Source organism: Schistocerca nitens, chromosome 1, assembly GCF_023898315.1.
Source record: "Schistocerca nitens isolate TAMUIC-IGC-003100 chromosome 1, iqSchNite1.1, whole genome shotgun sequence".
Classification (NCBI taxonomy): domain Eukaryota; kingdom Metazoa; phylum Arthropoda; class Insecta; order Orthoptera; family Acrididae; genus Schistocerca; species Schistocerca nitens.
This window is the reverse complement of record NC_064614.1, coordinates 530151596-530169491: the sequence shown is the minus strand read 5'-3', so window position 1 is coordinate 530169491 and position 17896 is coordinate 530151596. Positions and strand designations below refer to the sequence as shown.

The 17896-nt window shown below is 43.3% G+C and overlaps 1 protein-coding gene across 7 annotated transcripts in view; it reads right to left on the bottom strand.

Moving 5' to 3' along the window:
• LOC126253529 (diacylglycerol kinase theta) overlaps positions 1 to 17896 on the bottom strand; it is a 741186-nt gene that overhangs the window by 24390 nt on the left and 698900 nt on the right. For all 7 annotated transcript variants that reach the window (XM_049954942.1, XM_049954916.1, XM_049954934.1 and 4 more), the window contains one exon: positions 8477 to 8584. In XM_049954942.1, the coding sequence (XP_049810899.1) occupies positions 8477 to 8584 (108 nt within the window). The remainder of the gene's footprint in view (positions 1 to 8476; positions 8585 to 17896) is intronic.

The following is a 17896-nucleotide window of genomic DNA, read 5'->3' as shown; positions in this document are numbered from 1 at the left end:
GTACAGAGCTTTGCTAGCTTTCAGAATGAACTACTTTTTTCAAGCTTTTAGGAAAAACATGCGCACACACAAACACACACACACACACACACACACACACACACACACACACACACATGCACACACCTGTCTTCCTAGATTGTGCTTATTCAACTGCCAGCTCTTTCTTGGCCCATTAAGAGTGTAGTGGGGGGAGGTGGGAGTGCAGAACCTGTTCCCTGAATCCATCTCCCTACTCATCCCAAAAAACAGCCCACATACCAAAATCTACAAATCTAACAATCCTGGGCACCCCATTGTGGCTCGTTACAGTGCCCCCACTGAAAGAAACTCAGCCCTTGATGACTAACATCCTCATGCACCAATTGTCCAAAACCTAGCCTCCCACATTAATAACACCAACCACTTCCTGCACTGGCTCTCCACCATCCCCACACCCCTGCCTCCCGGGTCCCTACTCATCATTGTTGATGCAACCTCCTTATACATCAAAATCCTTCATGCCCATGGTCTTGCCACGATTGAACACTACCTCTCCCAATACTCTGCAGATTCCAAACCCATCTCTTCATTCCTCATACACCTAACCAACTACATCCTAATCCATAACTACTTCACCTTTGAAGGGAACATATACAAAAAAAATCATGGCACAGATTCATGGCACAGAAATGGACACCCACATGGCACCCTCCTATGTCAACCCCTCCATTGGTCACCTAGAGGAAACATTCCTAGCTTCCCAAAATCCCAAGCCCCTGGTGTGGTTCAGGGTTATTGATGACATGTTTATAAACTGGACCCAAGGCTAGGACACCTTATCCTCATTCCTCCACAGTCTCAACACCTCTCCCATCCACGTCATCTGCCCCTCTTCCACCCATCATCACCTTCCATGACATCGATCTCCTCCCCTCAGATGGCTCCATCCACACCTTGATCAGACCCACCAATCACCAACAGTACCTGCACTTGGACAGCTGCCACCCATTACACACCAAAAAATCACTCCCATACAGCCTGGCCACCTGTGGAAGATTCATCTGCAGTGATGAGAACTCCTTCGCCCAATATGCTGAAGGAGTCACAAAGGCCTTCACAGGCAAACAATACCCTTCAGATCTAAGGCACAAACAGATATCCAGTGCCATATCCTCACATATAAGGGGCATTCAAAAAGAAACGAGCCAGAGATATAATTACAGAAACCAGTGCCTGTATGTTAGAAGTATTGACCCTGGCTGTTGAGACACTTGTCCCACTGTGACACAAGGTGGTGAATGGCTGCCTCATAAAATTCTCAGGGCTGTGGTGTTAACCAGTTCCACACGTTCTTCTGGATGTCATCGTCTGAAGTGAATTGTTTGTCTCTCAAAGCTGTTTTTAGGGGTTTTAAGGGGTGTCGGCGGTCCTGAGTAATGAGTACATCCACCAGCTGGATGATGTCATCGGTAATGCAGTGTGATGCTCCAGACAGTGCATCATCAGTTAACAACACCCGTCCTTCCCTGAAGTGCTTGTGCCATGCCTTGACCCTTGCAAGGGACATGCAGTGTTTGTTGTACACTTGTGACATTCATTGATGAATGTCCATTCCTCCTACTCCTTCTGCTGTCAGAAAATGAACAACACCTCTTTGCTCTTCTTTTGACACCTCCATGTCACTCTTTGCAATGAAACTAGCAGCATTGGATGATTGATGCATGCTGCTGCTAGCTCTGCATAGTCACGTGACGTGCACGTGTGCCCTCTAGCGATGGGATGTGAACTTCTGTGCTCTGGTTAGAACTACACCTCGTTACACATGCCATGATATTACCCTCCTGTCACAGGTTTGTGCATTCCGGACTCCAGCTTGTTTCTTTTTGAACGTCCCTTATACACTTGATCCTCACATCCATCCCAAGAACCAACAACAAAGAAGTGACCCCTTGTCACCATATACCGTCTGGGACTGGAATGACTAAACCACATTCTTTGTCAGGGCTTTGATTATCTATCATCATGGCCTGAAATGAGGGACATCCCACGTAAGATACTTCCATCCCTTCCCAAAGTGGTGTTCTGTCACCCTCCCAACCTCCACAACAGCCTAGTTCTTCCCTATGCCACTTGCACCCCCCAATCCGCTGCCATAGGAATCATACTCTTGTGGAAGACCCATATGCAAAATCTGCCAAATCCACCACCCAGCGCTATCCACTCCAGCCCTGTCATGGGTTTATCCTACCCCATCAGAGGCCAGCCACCTGTGGAAGCAGCCATGTTGTATACCAGCTCTGCTGCAATCACTGCACACCATTTTACATTGCTTTTACAACCAACCAACTATCAATTAGAATGAATGGCCACCGTCAAACTGTTGCCAAAAGCAAGATGGACCACCCAGTGGCACAACATGCAGCAGAACACAACATGTGAGATTTCAATGGGTTTCACATGCTGTGTGTGTGTGTGTGTGTGTGTGTGTGTGTGTATACACCATCCCCTGTTTCAGCGCCCCCATCCAATTCATGGCAGCTAGTTGTGCACTGCTGTCTCTTGTCCTAGTCAGTGAAATAGCGTGTCCAGCTGTCTGCCACCTACCCCCTCTACTTGCACCCCTAGCTAGCCTCTAGATGGCTCCCCACTCTGCCAAGAGTCGCTTGTCCTCAACCCACTCCCTGCCTCTCACCTCTCTCCATCCCTCAGCCCACCACAACTGCACCACAACCTCACCTCAGTACACTCACTGTGGACCAGGAAAGGGCTGGCAGTCAACTGAGCACAATATAGGGAGACAGGCATGTGCATATGTGTGTGTGTGTGTGTGTGTGTGTGAGAGAGAGAGAGAGAGAGAGAGAGAGAGAGAGAGAGAGAGTGCCAGCTTTCCCTACAAACTGGAATAGGGAAGTTCATTCTGAAAGCTAGCAAAGCTCTCTATCTTTTGTTTGTGTACTTATCGACAATGCAGCGCTACTGCCTTCCTTTATTCTTAAATAATTCAAAACTGAGGATCTGTCAGATGATGATATGTTTGGCTTTAGGAATGGTAAAGGCATCAGAGAGGCAATTATGACATTGCACTTGATAATTGGAATAAGACTAAAGAAAAATCAAGGTCCTTTCAAAAGACTTGTTGACCTAGATAAAGCAATCAAAAATGTACATTGGTGCAAAATGTCTGAAATTCTCAGAAACTCATGTATAAATTGCAGGGAAAGATGGCTAACATACAATATGTACATGGACCAAGAGGGACAAAAAGAACATAAGATCAAAACAGATGCATTCAGATTAAAAAGAGCATAAGAGAAGGATGTAATCTTTCATCCCTATTGTTCAACCTGTACAATGAAGAAGCGATGACAGCAATAAAAGAAAGGTTCAGGAGCAGGATTGAAATTCAGGGTGATGGATACTGAGGTAATACACTCCTGGAAATGGAAAAAAGAACACATTGACACTGGTGTGTCACACCCACCATACTTGCTCCGGACACTGCGAGAGGGCTGTACAAGCAATGATCACATGCACGGCACAGCGGACACACCAGGAACCGCGGTGTTGGCCGTCGAATGGCGCTAGCTGCGCAGCATTTGTGCACCGCCGCCGTCAGTGTCAGCCAGTTTGCCGTGGCATATGGAGCTCCATCGCAGTCTTTAACACTGGTAGCATGCCGCGACAGCGTGGACGTGAACCGTATGTGCAGTTGACGGACTTTGAGCGAGGGCGTATAGTGGGCATGCGGGAGGCCGGGTGGACGTACCGCCGAATTGCTCAACACGTGGGGCGTGAGGTCTCCACAGTACATCGATGTTGTCGCCAGTGGTCGGCGGAAGGTGCACGTGCCCGTCAACCTGGGACCGGACCGCAGCGACGCACGGATGCACGCCAAGACCGTAGGATCCTACGCAGTGCTGTAGGGGACCGCACCGCCACTTCCCAGCAAATTAGGGACACTGTTGCTCCTGGGGTATCGGCGAGGACCATTCGCAACCGTCTCCATGAAGCTGGGCTACGGTCCCGCACACCGTTAGGCTGTCTTCCACTCACGCCCCAACATCGTGCAGCCCGCCTCCAGTGGTGTCGCGACAGGCGTGAATGGAGGGACGAATGGAGACGTGTCGTCTTCAGCGATGAGAGTCGCTTCTGCCTTGGTGCCAATGATGGTCGTATGCGTGTTTGGCGCCGTGCAGGTGAGCGCCACAATCAGGACTGCATACGACCGAGGCACACAGGGCCAACACCCGGCATCATGGTGTGGGGAGCGATCTCCTACACTGGCCGTACACCATTGGTGATCGTCGAGGGGACACTGAATAGTGCACGGTACATCCAAACCGTCATCGAACCCATCGTTCTACCATTCCTAGACCGGCAAGGGAACTTGCTGTTCCAACAGGACAATGCACGTCCGCATGTATCCCGTGCCACCCAACGTGCTCTAGAAGGTGTAAGTCAACTACCCTGGCCAGCAAGATCTCCGGATCTGTCCCCCATTGAGCATGTTTGGGACTGGATGAAGCGTCGTCTCACGCGGTCTGCACGTCCAGCACGAACGCTGGTCCAACTGAGGCGCCAGGTGGAAATGGCATGGCAAGCCGTTCCACAGGACTACATCCAGCATCTCTACGATCGTCTCCATGGGAGAATAGCAGCCTGCATTGCTGCGAAAGGTGGATATACACTGTACTAGTGCCGACATTGTGCATGCTCTGTTGCCTGTGTCTATGTGCCTGTGGTTCTGTCAGTGTGATCATGTGATGTATCTGACCCCAGGAATGTGTCAATAAAGTTTCCCCTTCCTGGGACAATGAATTCACGGTGTTCTTATTTCAATTTCCAGGAGTGTATTTGCTGCTGACACTGCTATCCTCAGTGAGACTGAGAAAGAATTACAGGACTTACTGAATGAAATGAACAGTGTTAGAGCACAGAGTATGGATTGAGAGTAAGCCAGAGAAAGACAAAAGTGATCAGGAATAGCAGAAATCGGGTTAATGATAAAATCGAAGCATCAAAATTGTGGAGGGGGAGGAAATCTGCTCCTTGAAAACATAATAACACTTAATATATAAAACAAGGAGGATGCAGGAACACAGTCAAAGAGAGCATCCCTCATGAAAAAAAGTCTATTAGTCTCATAAATAGACCATAACTCGTAGAAACAATTTTTGAGAATGTACATGTGGAGCACAGAATTGTATGGAAGTGAATCATGAATTGTATGAAAAACCAGAAAAGAATAGAATGGAAGTGTCTGAGATGATGTATTTAAGAAAGAGGTCCTCGACAGCATTGGTGAAGAAAGTAGTACATGGAACACACTGACTACAAGAAGGGATAGGGTGACATGAAATGCATTAAGACATCAGAGGATTGCCTCCACGATGCCACAGGGACCTTTAGAGAGCAAAAGTTGAAGGGTGAAAACAAAAAACTGGAATATATCCAACAAATGAATGAGGACTTTGTGTGTAAGTTGTATTCTGAGGTGAAAAGGCTGGCATAGGAGAGGACACCATGGAGTAGATTCTGATATAAGATTTCTTATAAATCTGTGACATTTCTCCACCAGGGAGACAGAAGATGCAGTAAGGCATTAGAATTAGAACATAGGTCATTAAATTACAGTGGTGTTTGAGCTTTTCGTCAAGTCACACTGTATCATTCCCTCTGATAAAAGATAAATAAATTAGAATGACTGGCTAGAGATAACTGAGTCCATGAAAACTTAAGTAATTTCAAGTGCTCAGGAGATGGAGTAAAGTCTCTTCAGTTATGAGGTTCTGAACAGTAAATGGAAATGTGTTGCAAATATACTCAGCATTAATCCCTTCAAGCAATTAGGAAATAACAATGAAGCCATTAAAATTAATGTGCTGTGAACTTCTGATGAACAAAAGCATTCAGCTCTGCGATGTAGACAACTGCCAAGCGTATGCAACACTATGGTAACAATCATAGTGTTAGGCATGTGGCAGAAAAAGCATTAACATGTTTCCTGTTATTGTTTGTGCACTAAGGGTGATCTCTATAATCTTTAATTATTTTCCTACATGCATTTTTGTTTTAATGCTTCGCCAACTATTTGAACTTGAGCCACATTTCTTTTGTATGTTCATTTTAAGAGGTTACTGACTGTAGCCATTGGTTGAGAGATGAGGCAACCTCCTTGTGTAATTTACTGAACATGTGTTATGGTTATGGAAACTGAAGCGAAAAGACAACAGATAACAGTGAAGGGAAGCTACCTCTCATATGTAGTGACACACACACACACACACACACACACACACACACACACACACACACACACACACATGCGCGTGCGTGCACGTGCATGTGATCACTGCTGCTTATACAGTAGTAGTAGTAGTAGTAGTCGAGTGTTTGTCATCAACAAATCTAATAGATTTTCATAATGGTAAAATTTAGAAATGGTCTGTTCTAGGGAATTTCAAAGACCTTTAGAATAGCTTTACAGGGAATTCTGTCTCATCTATTGCTTCTGAATCCATTATTTTCTCAGTCTATTGTGGAGTAACTGAAAGCTCCTTCAATTAATACACACTGAAACAGACCATATGTACTAGTGAAATGAAAGTTTCCTAGAAGTTTTCTGTTACTTTGGTGGATGAGTCCAGTCGCTGGTAGAAGAATTCAACTACAATTTGTTTTCTTATCAGTGATAGTTAATCTTGCCTGAATCATTTTGCATGAAGATTGTATTTCTACTTCATTTCAGTTTAATAACTCTTGTGACTATGTAACTGTCTTTACCTTACTCAGTATGATGGGAGGCACCTCAATATGATTAAAACAGCAATAGCCTCTATTTCTTCCTTGGTAAATAAATTTAGTGATCTTTTTCATTACAGGCTCAAATAGGATAACTTAGATGGAATTAAATTCAATAGAAGTTAAAATTCAAAGTATTAATGAACACTGAGATTTGTACGCAAGTTACAGTAGTTACTAAAAGTGCAAAATACCAACATAACCACATTCAGTTTCTCCTTTGGCTGCCTTTTACATTTACAGTGCTGGTTTTCTAGGAGCTGAGTGAAACTGTGATACAAAATTGGTCTGGATTAATAGTATAGCCACTATGCTTTCAAATACAAAATTTCTTTTCCTGCACAACACTTCTCACTAATGTTGCTGGATGAAGATGAATACTGGCAGTGATTTGGGTAATGTCATTGATATAATTATACCCTCTCTGAAGCTATGGCATAATATTTTTTATGAAGACATTTCAGAACAACACAACAATCGGTAACACTAATCATGAACAGAAATATAAGACTGTATGTGAGAAAGTTAAAATATTGTGTGGTTAGCTAACCAGGAGGTGCATGTATCTCTCATGGCAGCAGTCCTCAAACAAAATTATCACTTGTAACAAATCAACCTGTGACACATTGTATTATGAAACTTGTCTTTTTTTATGCAAGGCAAAGTCTGTTCCTTCTATCAATATTGTTTCAAATATGTGCCCCCTCAAGGATACTGTATCTTTTACACACCTTTTGGCATGTAATAGAACCTTTATAAGAGCTCCAGTTGTTCACCAAACCTGTCTAAAGGCGATAGTAAAAGCTGAAAATTGGTGGAATATGAGTGACAGAGATACTTCATTCTCATCATGATTGCATTCAAAACGGAGATTGTGTTCTTGACATAGAAAGTAACTGGTAAAAAGTAAAAACACATTATTACTGGATTTTATGTAACTTCAAAAACCAAACAATTAAAACACATCCTTACTTACAGCATATACAGGATGTAACAAAACAATATCGAAAGACTTTCCATGCCTGGAAACATCATCCAAGGATACTAAAGAGTATTGAAGTTATCAAGGCTAATGCCTGCCACTAGGCCACACTTTCATCAGCAAACATGTTTGTATGCTGATTGACTACAAGTAGAATTTATCAAAATAGGTCTGACATCATTCAGGTCATTAGATGATGTTGAGTGTATCCACACCTGACACAACACTGCATCAGTGTACAAACTCATGTCTGCTGTTGAAGAGGTGACCTGGGCAGACAAGGAGTCACTATGCACCCTTTGTTTCATTGGATAATAATAATATGCTGATGGACCACAAGTAGAATTTACCAAAATAGGTCTGACATCATTCAGGTCATTAGATGATGTTGAGCGTATCCACACCTGACACAACAACACTGCATCAGTATACAAACTCACGTCTGCTGCTGAAGAGGTGACCTGGGCAGACAAGGGGTCACTATGCTTCGGCACCCTTTGTTTCATTGGATAATTTTCCAGACATGGGTTTCTATCCATAATATGTTCATCAAGACATTGTCTATGAACCCCCAAAGTTTTCTGATACCATTTTATTGCACCCTCTATATCATAGGTACTATTATTACAGCCAGCTTACACATAGGAAAGAGTAAGTCAAGCATTAAGCAACTAATTATTTTCAAGAATTACTATCAGCACATGTAATTACCTTTAGAGCTGATTTAAGTACAACAACGTCACCAGGGCTTTGCACCCATGGTTCTCCATCAACCTGAACTGGAATATCTGAGTTCAGATGAATTTTGATGTGTCCTCCCTGAAACATGGAAAAACATTCATGAAAATCCTCCTATTGAATTAGAATCTTAGAACATATTCTGAGCTCAAACATAATGAAGAATCTTGAACATGATGACCTCCTCAATGCCAATCAACATGGATTTTGAAAATATCGATCACCTGAAACACAATTTGCACTTTTCCCATGTGACATACTGAAAGTTTTAGATCAAGGCAGTCAGGTATATGCTGCATTACTTGATTTCCGAAAAGTATTTGACTCAGTACCACACCTATTCTTACTGACAAAAGTACGATCATATGGGGTATCAAGTGAAATTTGTGACTGGACTGAGGACTTTTTGGTAGGGAGGACACGACATGTTATCTTGGATGAAGAGTCATTGCCAGAGGTAGAAGCAACATCAGGTGTGCCCCAGGAAAATGTGTTGGGACCCTTTCTGTTCATGTTGTATGTTAACGACTTTGCAGAAAAAGAAAATTTTAATAGTAACATCAGAGTCTTGTGCTGCTGCTGCTGTTGATGATGATGATGCAGTTATCTATAATGAAGTACTATCTGAAAGAAACTGTGTAAATATTCAGTCAGATCTTGATAAGATTTCAAAGTGATGCAGACATCGGCAACTCACTTTATATGTTCTGAAATGTAAAATTTTGCACTTCAGAAAACGAAAAAAATGTAGTATCTTATGACTACAATATCAATGAGTCACTGTTGGAATTGGCCAACACATACAAATACCTGACTGTAACACTTTGTAGGGATATGAAATGGAATGATCATATAGATTCAGTTGTGGGTAAAGCAGGTGATAGACTTTGGTTCATTGGTAGAATACTGGGGAAGTGCAATCAATCTACAAAAGAGATTGCTCACAAATCACTCATTTGGCCAGTTCTAGAATATTTCTGAAGTGTGTGGGACCCATACCAGATAGGACTACATGGGATATTGAACGTATACAGAGAAGGGCGGCATGAACGTTAGTTTAATCCATGGGAGAATGTCACAGAGGTACTGAAGGACCTAAACTGGGAGATTCTTGAAGATAAATGTAAACTACACCAAGAAAGTCTGCAAACAAAGTTTCCTGAATGGGCTTTGAATGATTACTCTAGGAAAATCATGAGGATAAGATTAGAATAATTACTGCACACACAGAGGCATTCAAACAATCATTCTTCCCATGTTCCAACATGAATGAAACATGAAGAAACCCTAAAAACTGGTACAGTGGGACATGCCCTGTCATGCACCTCACCTCATGGTGGTTTATAGAGTATAAATGTAGATGAAAATAATTAATTTCTTTTCTTTCACATTCTTGTGTTTTCTCATATATGAAAACAAAAAAATATTAATAACATATGTATAATTGTTACATATCACAGGAATGAAACAATATTCTTGCAGAAGAAGCTGTGTAGCACTGTGGTGTAGTGGTTATGATACTAAACTGTTGCATGAAGGGTTGTGAGTTCAAAACTCACCTGTACTTTACAATTTTAATTTCTATATTCGGTTCAAGTACATTCTAGAGGTATCCCCAAATGGCAAGAATCATTGTACTGGAATGTTCTGTAGCTGTATATATACTGTATGTGTTCTGGCCGGAGGCAGCTCGCTCCACAATCTTGCATGTGCAAGTGCTGAATAAACCTTCATTAAGTGAAGTTAGTGTTCATCATTCATCTAATTACACCTTCTTTTATGTGACATTATTCTGGTGGAGATGCTGGGTATTGGAACTTGTGATAGCACACATTATCGGTGACACAGTGGCTCCCATCAGGCCACGAAAGAGCTGCTATTTACGTGGCGAGAAACCCGAGTTCGAGCCATATTCAACAGATTGCAATCTACCGGAGACAGAAGAAGAAGAGGGCGTTACGATGACAGCAACTGTGAGCCACCACATGAAACATCCTTCCAGGTTCCCTGGTGATGATGGCCAAGATCCAAACAAGTGGCTGAAGGTATATGAGTGTATAGCCAAATTTAACAAATGAAATGACACCATGTGTTTGGCTAACCTATTTTCCTATTTGGAGGGCACTGCCAAGCAATGGTATGAGGAGAACGAGGAGAAGGTCACAAACTGGGAAGTATTCCAGGCAGAACTGCACAAGTATTTCGGCGACAGAAGTACAGGAATGAAGATAAATTAAAGTGCAGGGCACAGCATCCAGGAGAAATGACAGCATCCTACATTCAAGACGTCTTGGAGCTGCGTAAAATAGTGGATCCTAGAATGAAGGAGGAAGATAAGGTTGTGCATCTCATGAAGGATGTTGCTGAGGACATGTATCAAGCCCTACTCCTGAAGGAGGTTTCGAGAGCAAACGACTGAAATGGTGCCAGTATATCGAGACAACGCATCAAAAACAAATTACATGCAAGACGTTTGAACGGCTTCCAGAAATCATATCGATGCCTGTGATGGCAGAAGCAACTGATTTCACAAGTGTTCTTCATCAGATAGTGAGAGAGGAAGTTCAGAAGGCACTTGGATTGCACGGTGAGCAAAAAACTGAGACGCTTCAAGAGGTCATAAGGAAGGAAGAGGAATAGACATTGAACCCAATCTCTTGTCCTTCATTTCCCTTTAAAACGGTAAAAAAGTCGAGACCCAGGCACAGTTATGTTCCTACAATGCCGCATGAGGAACCTGTTTGGGCACCAAGGAAGACTGACGCCGGGAGCACCCAGGATAACCAACCAGTACGTTTCCACTGCGAACGACCAGGACATGTGGTGTGCCATTGTCGAGAAAGGCGGCAGATATTTGACGATGCCCATGCCAGAAGACAGCAGACCAATCTTTGCCGACGCCAACTCCGGGACGACGAAGATGAACAAGAAGATGTGTGTGCAGGACGACATAGGTTACCATTGCTGCAAGCTAGTCACTGGAGAGGACACTCCCCAACATGCCGATCAAGGTCTACATCACCATTTAGAAGCTCCGGCTGATCATCTAGCCACCGCTACCTGCAAAACTAAAGGGTGCAACCTTCCTTGGAGGTGAGGCTGCTGAACAGAAAAATCCTCTGCCGTCAATCACTACAAAAATGATAGGAAACTATGTTGATATCCACATGGATGGCCGACCAGCCCAAGCTCTTGTGGACTCTGGAGTATCATATTCAGTCATTTTGGAGAAGTATGATCGCTAGTTGCAGAAAACCGTATTCGTCGACAACAAGACATCTCTGCTGAAGGTGGCTAATGGAAAATATGTAAAACCTGCAGGAAGATGTACCATTGGTGTGGGTATAAGTAGCCTTATACAGCCCTTAGAATTCATTGTCTTACAAGAATGTAGTCAAGACGTCATTCTCGAATGGGGGTTTCTGAAAGCTTCTGAGGCAATTATAGATTGTGGTCGCTCGAAGATTATGCCAGAAAAGATGAAATACTGTGGACAGGAAGGTGTGCATCCGAGTGTGTGGAGAATATGTGTGCTGGATGAAGTGATCATTCCTGCAGTCAATGCTAGAAAGGTAATTGTCACGTGTCATGCCATGCATCAACCCATGAATCTTGTAGCAGAATGTAAGAGTAGCATACCACTGAAGAATAACTTGGTCATCCCAGCCTCTGCCGTCTAGTTTAAGAACGGATTCGGTGAATTGTGGATAGTTAATTGTCACTGAGAACCGCAGATCCTTCCAAGACGCACGTGCGAAGCAAATGCTGAGCTGCTGATTGAAGAACAGCTGAGTGTCATAGAAACCTCCCATGCTGAGTCTGTGGGTGAAATTAGTGCTACCACTATGAGACAAGATCTTCTAGCTTGACTATCACCAGATCTCACTAAGGAACAACAGAAAAAGCTACTTGCCATTCTTCACAAGTTATCTGAATGCTTCAATTCACAGGTGAAGAGCAAATTAGACAAATTGACAGTGAAGCAAGATATCTCAAATTATGCTTGCCTTAAATCAATAAGAGGGTGTGAAAGGACAATTTAAGGTAATTAATGGACTACTTCGCAAGAAAAACTTTGATCCGTTTGGAAAGAAGTGGCTACCAGTGATTCCTAAACACATGGGCTTAGATGTTCTACAGAAATTCCATGACACACCTGAGGCCGGACATTTAGGATTTATTAAGACCTACGATAGGATCCGCAAGAGACGTTTCTGGCCAGGTTTATTCAGGAGTGTCCGTCACTATGTGTCGCACTATCGAGAGTGCCAGAGGAGAAAGGCAGTTGCTCAGAAACCACCTGGCCAACTCATATCAATTCCACCAGCCGAAATGCCTTTTCACCGTGTTGGGATTGACCTCCTTGGACAATTTCCAATGTCTGCTAGTGGCAATAGATGGATTATTGTTTGCACTGATTATCTGATGTGCTATGCTATTACAAAAGCCACGAAAACAGCCGAAGCACCCGAGGTAGCCAAATTCATCGTGGAAGACATTGTATTAAAACACGATGCCCAAGGTTGTTAATTATGGATTGAGGGAAAGTTTTTCAATTGAATCTTGTGACAGAGATAAAACATCGGTGCAACATCTCTCATCACATGACGACTGCCTACCATCTGCAAACTAACAGGCTTACTGAACGCCTTAATAAGACCTTGGCCGACATGCTATCAATGTTCGTCAATGTTGAGCAGAGCAACTGGGATGAGGTGCTACCTTTCGTGACGTTTGCCTACACCACCGCCAGACATGACACCACATGATTTATTGCATGCATGGGCATGAGGCGATGATGGCGATGGACACTGTGCTTCTGTTACATCCTGATGACATGGATGATGACTACATTGGCTAGGTGTTAACCAGAGATGAGGAAGCTCAGCAGTTACCTTGAGTCTGCACGCTGCAGGCTCAAGAAAACTATCGCCAAAGGTATGATGTGAGCCACCGTCCTTTTGTCTACAAGCCTGGTGACCTCGTCTGGATCTTCACTCCTGTTCGGAAGGTTGGTCTCTCTGAGAAGCTCCTCAGGCGCAACTTTTGACCTTATAAGGTTGTAAGACAGTTGTCTGATGTTACTTATGAAGTTGAAGATTTCGACCCCGATGCAAGACAACGAAAGATCAGAGATGTTGTCCACATCCTTCGAATGAAGTCCTATAAGGATCCTGCCACCAGGGTAAATTTGAAGCTCCAGCAACAGTCAACAGGTGGAAAGATGACAAAGAGTGTAACAGCAAAAGAAGTTCTAAGGAGATCACCGCCAGGCCGAGCATCAGTCATCGGGAGTCAGAGTATACAGGACCGATAACTCATTCCCGGACTAGGAGGACATAACACCGAGACGCTGTTCTTTTAAGGAGAGAGAAATGTCGCAGAAGCTGAGTAGCACCGTGGTGTAGTGGTTATGATACTAAACTGTTGCATCATGGGTTGTGAGTTCAAAACTCACCTGGGCGGTACAATTTTAATTTCTATATTTGGTTTGAGTACATTCTACAAGTATCTCCAAAAGGCAAGAATCATTGTACTGGAATGTTCTGTAGCTGTATATATACTGTAAGTGTTTTGGCTGGAGGCAGTTCACTCCATGCTCTTGTATGTGCAAGTGCTGAATAAAGCTTCGTTAAGTGAAGATAGTGTTCGTCATTCATCTAATTACACCTTCTTCTATGTAACATAATGAAAATATCATTCAACAGTTATGTCATACCAATTCAACACCTTACTACAGTTAGTATTGTATGTGGTATTGATTACAATTTGTCGTAATGTTTTGTTCTAAACTGATTTTTATATAATTGATGAAACATTTTGTAAAGAAAATGAATCATGAAGGAGAGGCCTATGAGAACTCAAAGGAAAAATTCCCATGATTTAGTGAACCAAATGTCAAAGACAGATTTGATAACTTTTTGGAAACAAGCAATTTGATGAAATGTTGCATGGTGATGAGAAGGCTGCCTGAGAAAGTTTTTAAAACATTTTTCTTTCAATTTCAACAATACAGTGGAGATGCTGAGTCACAGATAGGCACAATGCAGATATCATTGTTAAATCCATCCTGGATTTTCCATTGTTTGATTTTTTTTCCAATTTCTTCAGAGATAAGAGAACAGAAATTACAAAGAATCTGACAGTGAACTGTTGGAATATTATGAAATGATTGTCTATAACGTGTCTCTGAAATGCACTTCTTTCAAACCTGAAAATTGCAGAACAGTTTCTGTGAGCGATTACATCAGGATACTGCAGTCATGGAGAAGAAGTACAAAGGGAAGTGGACTCCTGTTACTTTGGCAGACTACTGCTGGTCTAATGCACGAAATGCTCCAGATGTAGCTTATAAGCAACAATTCAAGTGGAAATGGGCAGCCGATATAGAGTTTGATCAAAAATTCTTCTTGATATCTGCAAACCAAGGACTAATGGCATGCTTCCAGGTATACAACTGAGTTTTTGTTTCCATTATATGCAGGTCATTAGGTGGCACTTAGTGTGTCCACACCTGTCACAATAACACTGCATCAGTACACAAACAGGAAACAACTGCAAAACGGTGTCAATTACCAACAAGGGCATTCATGACACAATAGCAAAATTCAGTAAAACAACTTCAAAATAATGTTCATTCAACCAGTGTTAGAGAACAAAAGATCATGTTCCAAACAATGGAAAATCCAGGATAGAATGTAACAATATTGTGAAAAGGAAAGTTGCCACCCACTATATAGCAGAGATGCTGAGTTGCAGATAGGCACAACAAAAAGACTGTCACAAATATAGCCTGCCACCCACTATATAGCAGAGATGCTGAGTTGCAGATAGGCACAACAAAAAGACTGTCACAAATATAGCCTTCGGCCAGTAAGGCCTTCATCAAAATTAGACAACAAACACACACATGCACATTCACGCAAACACAGCTCACACACACATGACAGCAGTCTCAGGTGCAACTGGCAAGTGGCAACTTTCCTTTTGACAATATTGCTAAAAGGTTATGTTTTACACTTACAACTGCGACCGAAGTACAGCAGGTGTATTAATATTAATAATATATTAGTCATAAGTTTAAATTCTCCATAACTCAGGGGATACTGCAGACTTCCAAAATTTAAGAGCAGTTTTGTAAATTTCCTTTAATAAGACATTTAGCACATTATTTTACAATTGTTTTATATTTAGTAAAAATTACATTTATTTTATTTTGCTAAGATGGCAGAACTATTTGGTAAAGGAACAGACGACACAGTTATTGTTGCTACCACATTAATATACATTATGATGAATTTAATATTCAAGGGACAAACTCTTTTATATAAAAACTAAGCTGACCTTCAGGTAGCTTAATTCTACTATAAAGTACATATTTATATTTCATTTTTGTGACCTCACATCCCTTAAAATAAAGGAGAGAGGCATGCATATAAATAGATTTTTAAGAAACACCAACAGGCAGTTCAGCATGAGTTAATAGTGAGGCAGATTGTCTGACTGATAATACACTCCTGGAAATTGAAATAAGAACACCGTGAATTCATTGTCCCAGGAAGGGGAAACTTTATTGACACATTCCTGGGGTCAGATACATCACATGATCACACTGACAGAACCACAGGCACATAGACACAGGCAACAGAGCATGCACAATGTCGGCACTAGTACAGTGTATATCCACCTTTCGCAGCAATGCAGGCTGCTATTCTCCCATGGAGACGATCGTAGAGATGCTGGATGTAGTCCTGTGGAACGGCTTGCCATGCCATTTCCACCTGGCGCCTCAGTTGGACCAGCGTTCGTGCTGGACGTGCAGACCGCGTGAGACGACGCTTCATCCAGTCCCAAACATGCTCAATGGGGGACAGATCCGGAGATCTTGCTGGCCAGGGTAGTTGACTTACACCTTCTAGAGCACGTTGGGTGGCACGGGATACATGCGGACGTGCATTGTCCTGTTGGAACAGCAAGTTCCCTTGCCGGTCTAGGAATGGTAGAACAATGGGTTCGATGACGGTTTGGATGTACCGTGCACTATTCAGTGTCCCCTCGACGATCACCAGTGGTGTACGGCCAGTGTAGGAGATCGCTCCCCACACCATGATGCCGGGTGTTGGCCCTGTGTGCCTCGGTCGTATGCAGTCCTGATTGTGGCGCTCACCTGCACGGCGCCAAACACACATACGACCATCATTGGCACCAAGGCAGAAGCGACTCTCATCGCTGAAGACGACACGTCTCCATTCGTCCCTCCATTCACGCCTGTCGCGACACCACTGGAGGCGGGCTGCACGATGTTGGGGCGTGAGCGGAAGACGGCCTAACGGTGTGCGGGACCGTAGCCCAGCTTCATGGAGACGGTTGCGAATGGTCCTCGCCGATACCCCAGGAGCAACAGTGTCCCTAATTTGCTGGGAAGTGGCGGTGCGGTCCCCTACGGCACTGCGTAGGATCCTACGGTCTTGGCGTGCATCCGTGCGTCACTGTGGTCCGGTCCCAGGTTGATGGGCACGTGCACCTTCCGCCGACCACTGGCGACAACATCGATGTACTGTGGAGACCTCACGCCCCACGTGTTGAGCAATTCGGCGGTACGTCCACCCGGCCTCCCGCATGCCCACTATACGCCCTCGCTCAAAGTCCGTCAACTGCACATACGGTTCACGTCCACGCTGTCGCGGCATGCTACCAGTGTTAAAGACTGCGATGGAGCTCCGTATGCCACGGCAAACTGGCTGACACTGACGGCGGCGGTGCACAAATGCTGCGCAGCTAGCGCCATTCGACGGCCAACACCGCGGTTCCTGGTGTGTCCGCTGTGCCGTGCGTGTGATCATTGCTTGTACAGCCCTCTCGCAGTGTCCGGAGCAAGTATGGTGGGTCTGACACACCGGTGTCAATGTGTTCTTTTTTCCATTTCCAGGAGTGTATATCCATTTTTGAGATTGTGTACCATAGTTAGGTTGACATCACTGGAAAACTATGGCTGTTGTCTTTGATGTTGTGACTCCATTTGTCAACTGTATTTATGTTACAAATGTAATTACAAAGACACACTTTGACTTATTGCTTGGTACATGGAACACAGTGCCAGCACAAGTGAACCATGGGCCGAACACCTACAATAGACTGCAGCTGGTGTAATTCAACATTGTAAGTTGACAAAATCCACAGAAAGTGTGCACTCAGAATTTAATTGATTATTATCTTTAAGTATTAGGAAAACTTACAAAGGATTCACAATTATTAACAAATTTTCTGAACGAAAAATTTCTAGTGTATGTCGCTACTTGAATATGAATATCAATGGAATAAAACATTCATTTCCGAAATTGGAGCTACTTCTTTCTTTTAATGGACATTTTTCATCATATAACATCTAAATAA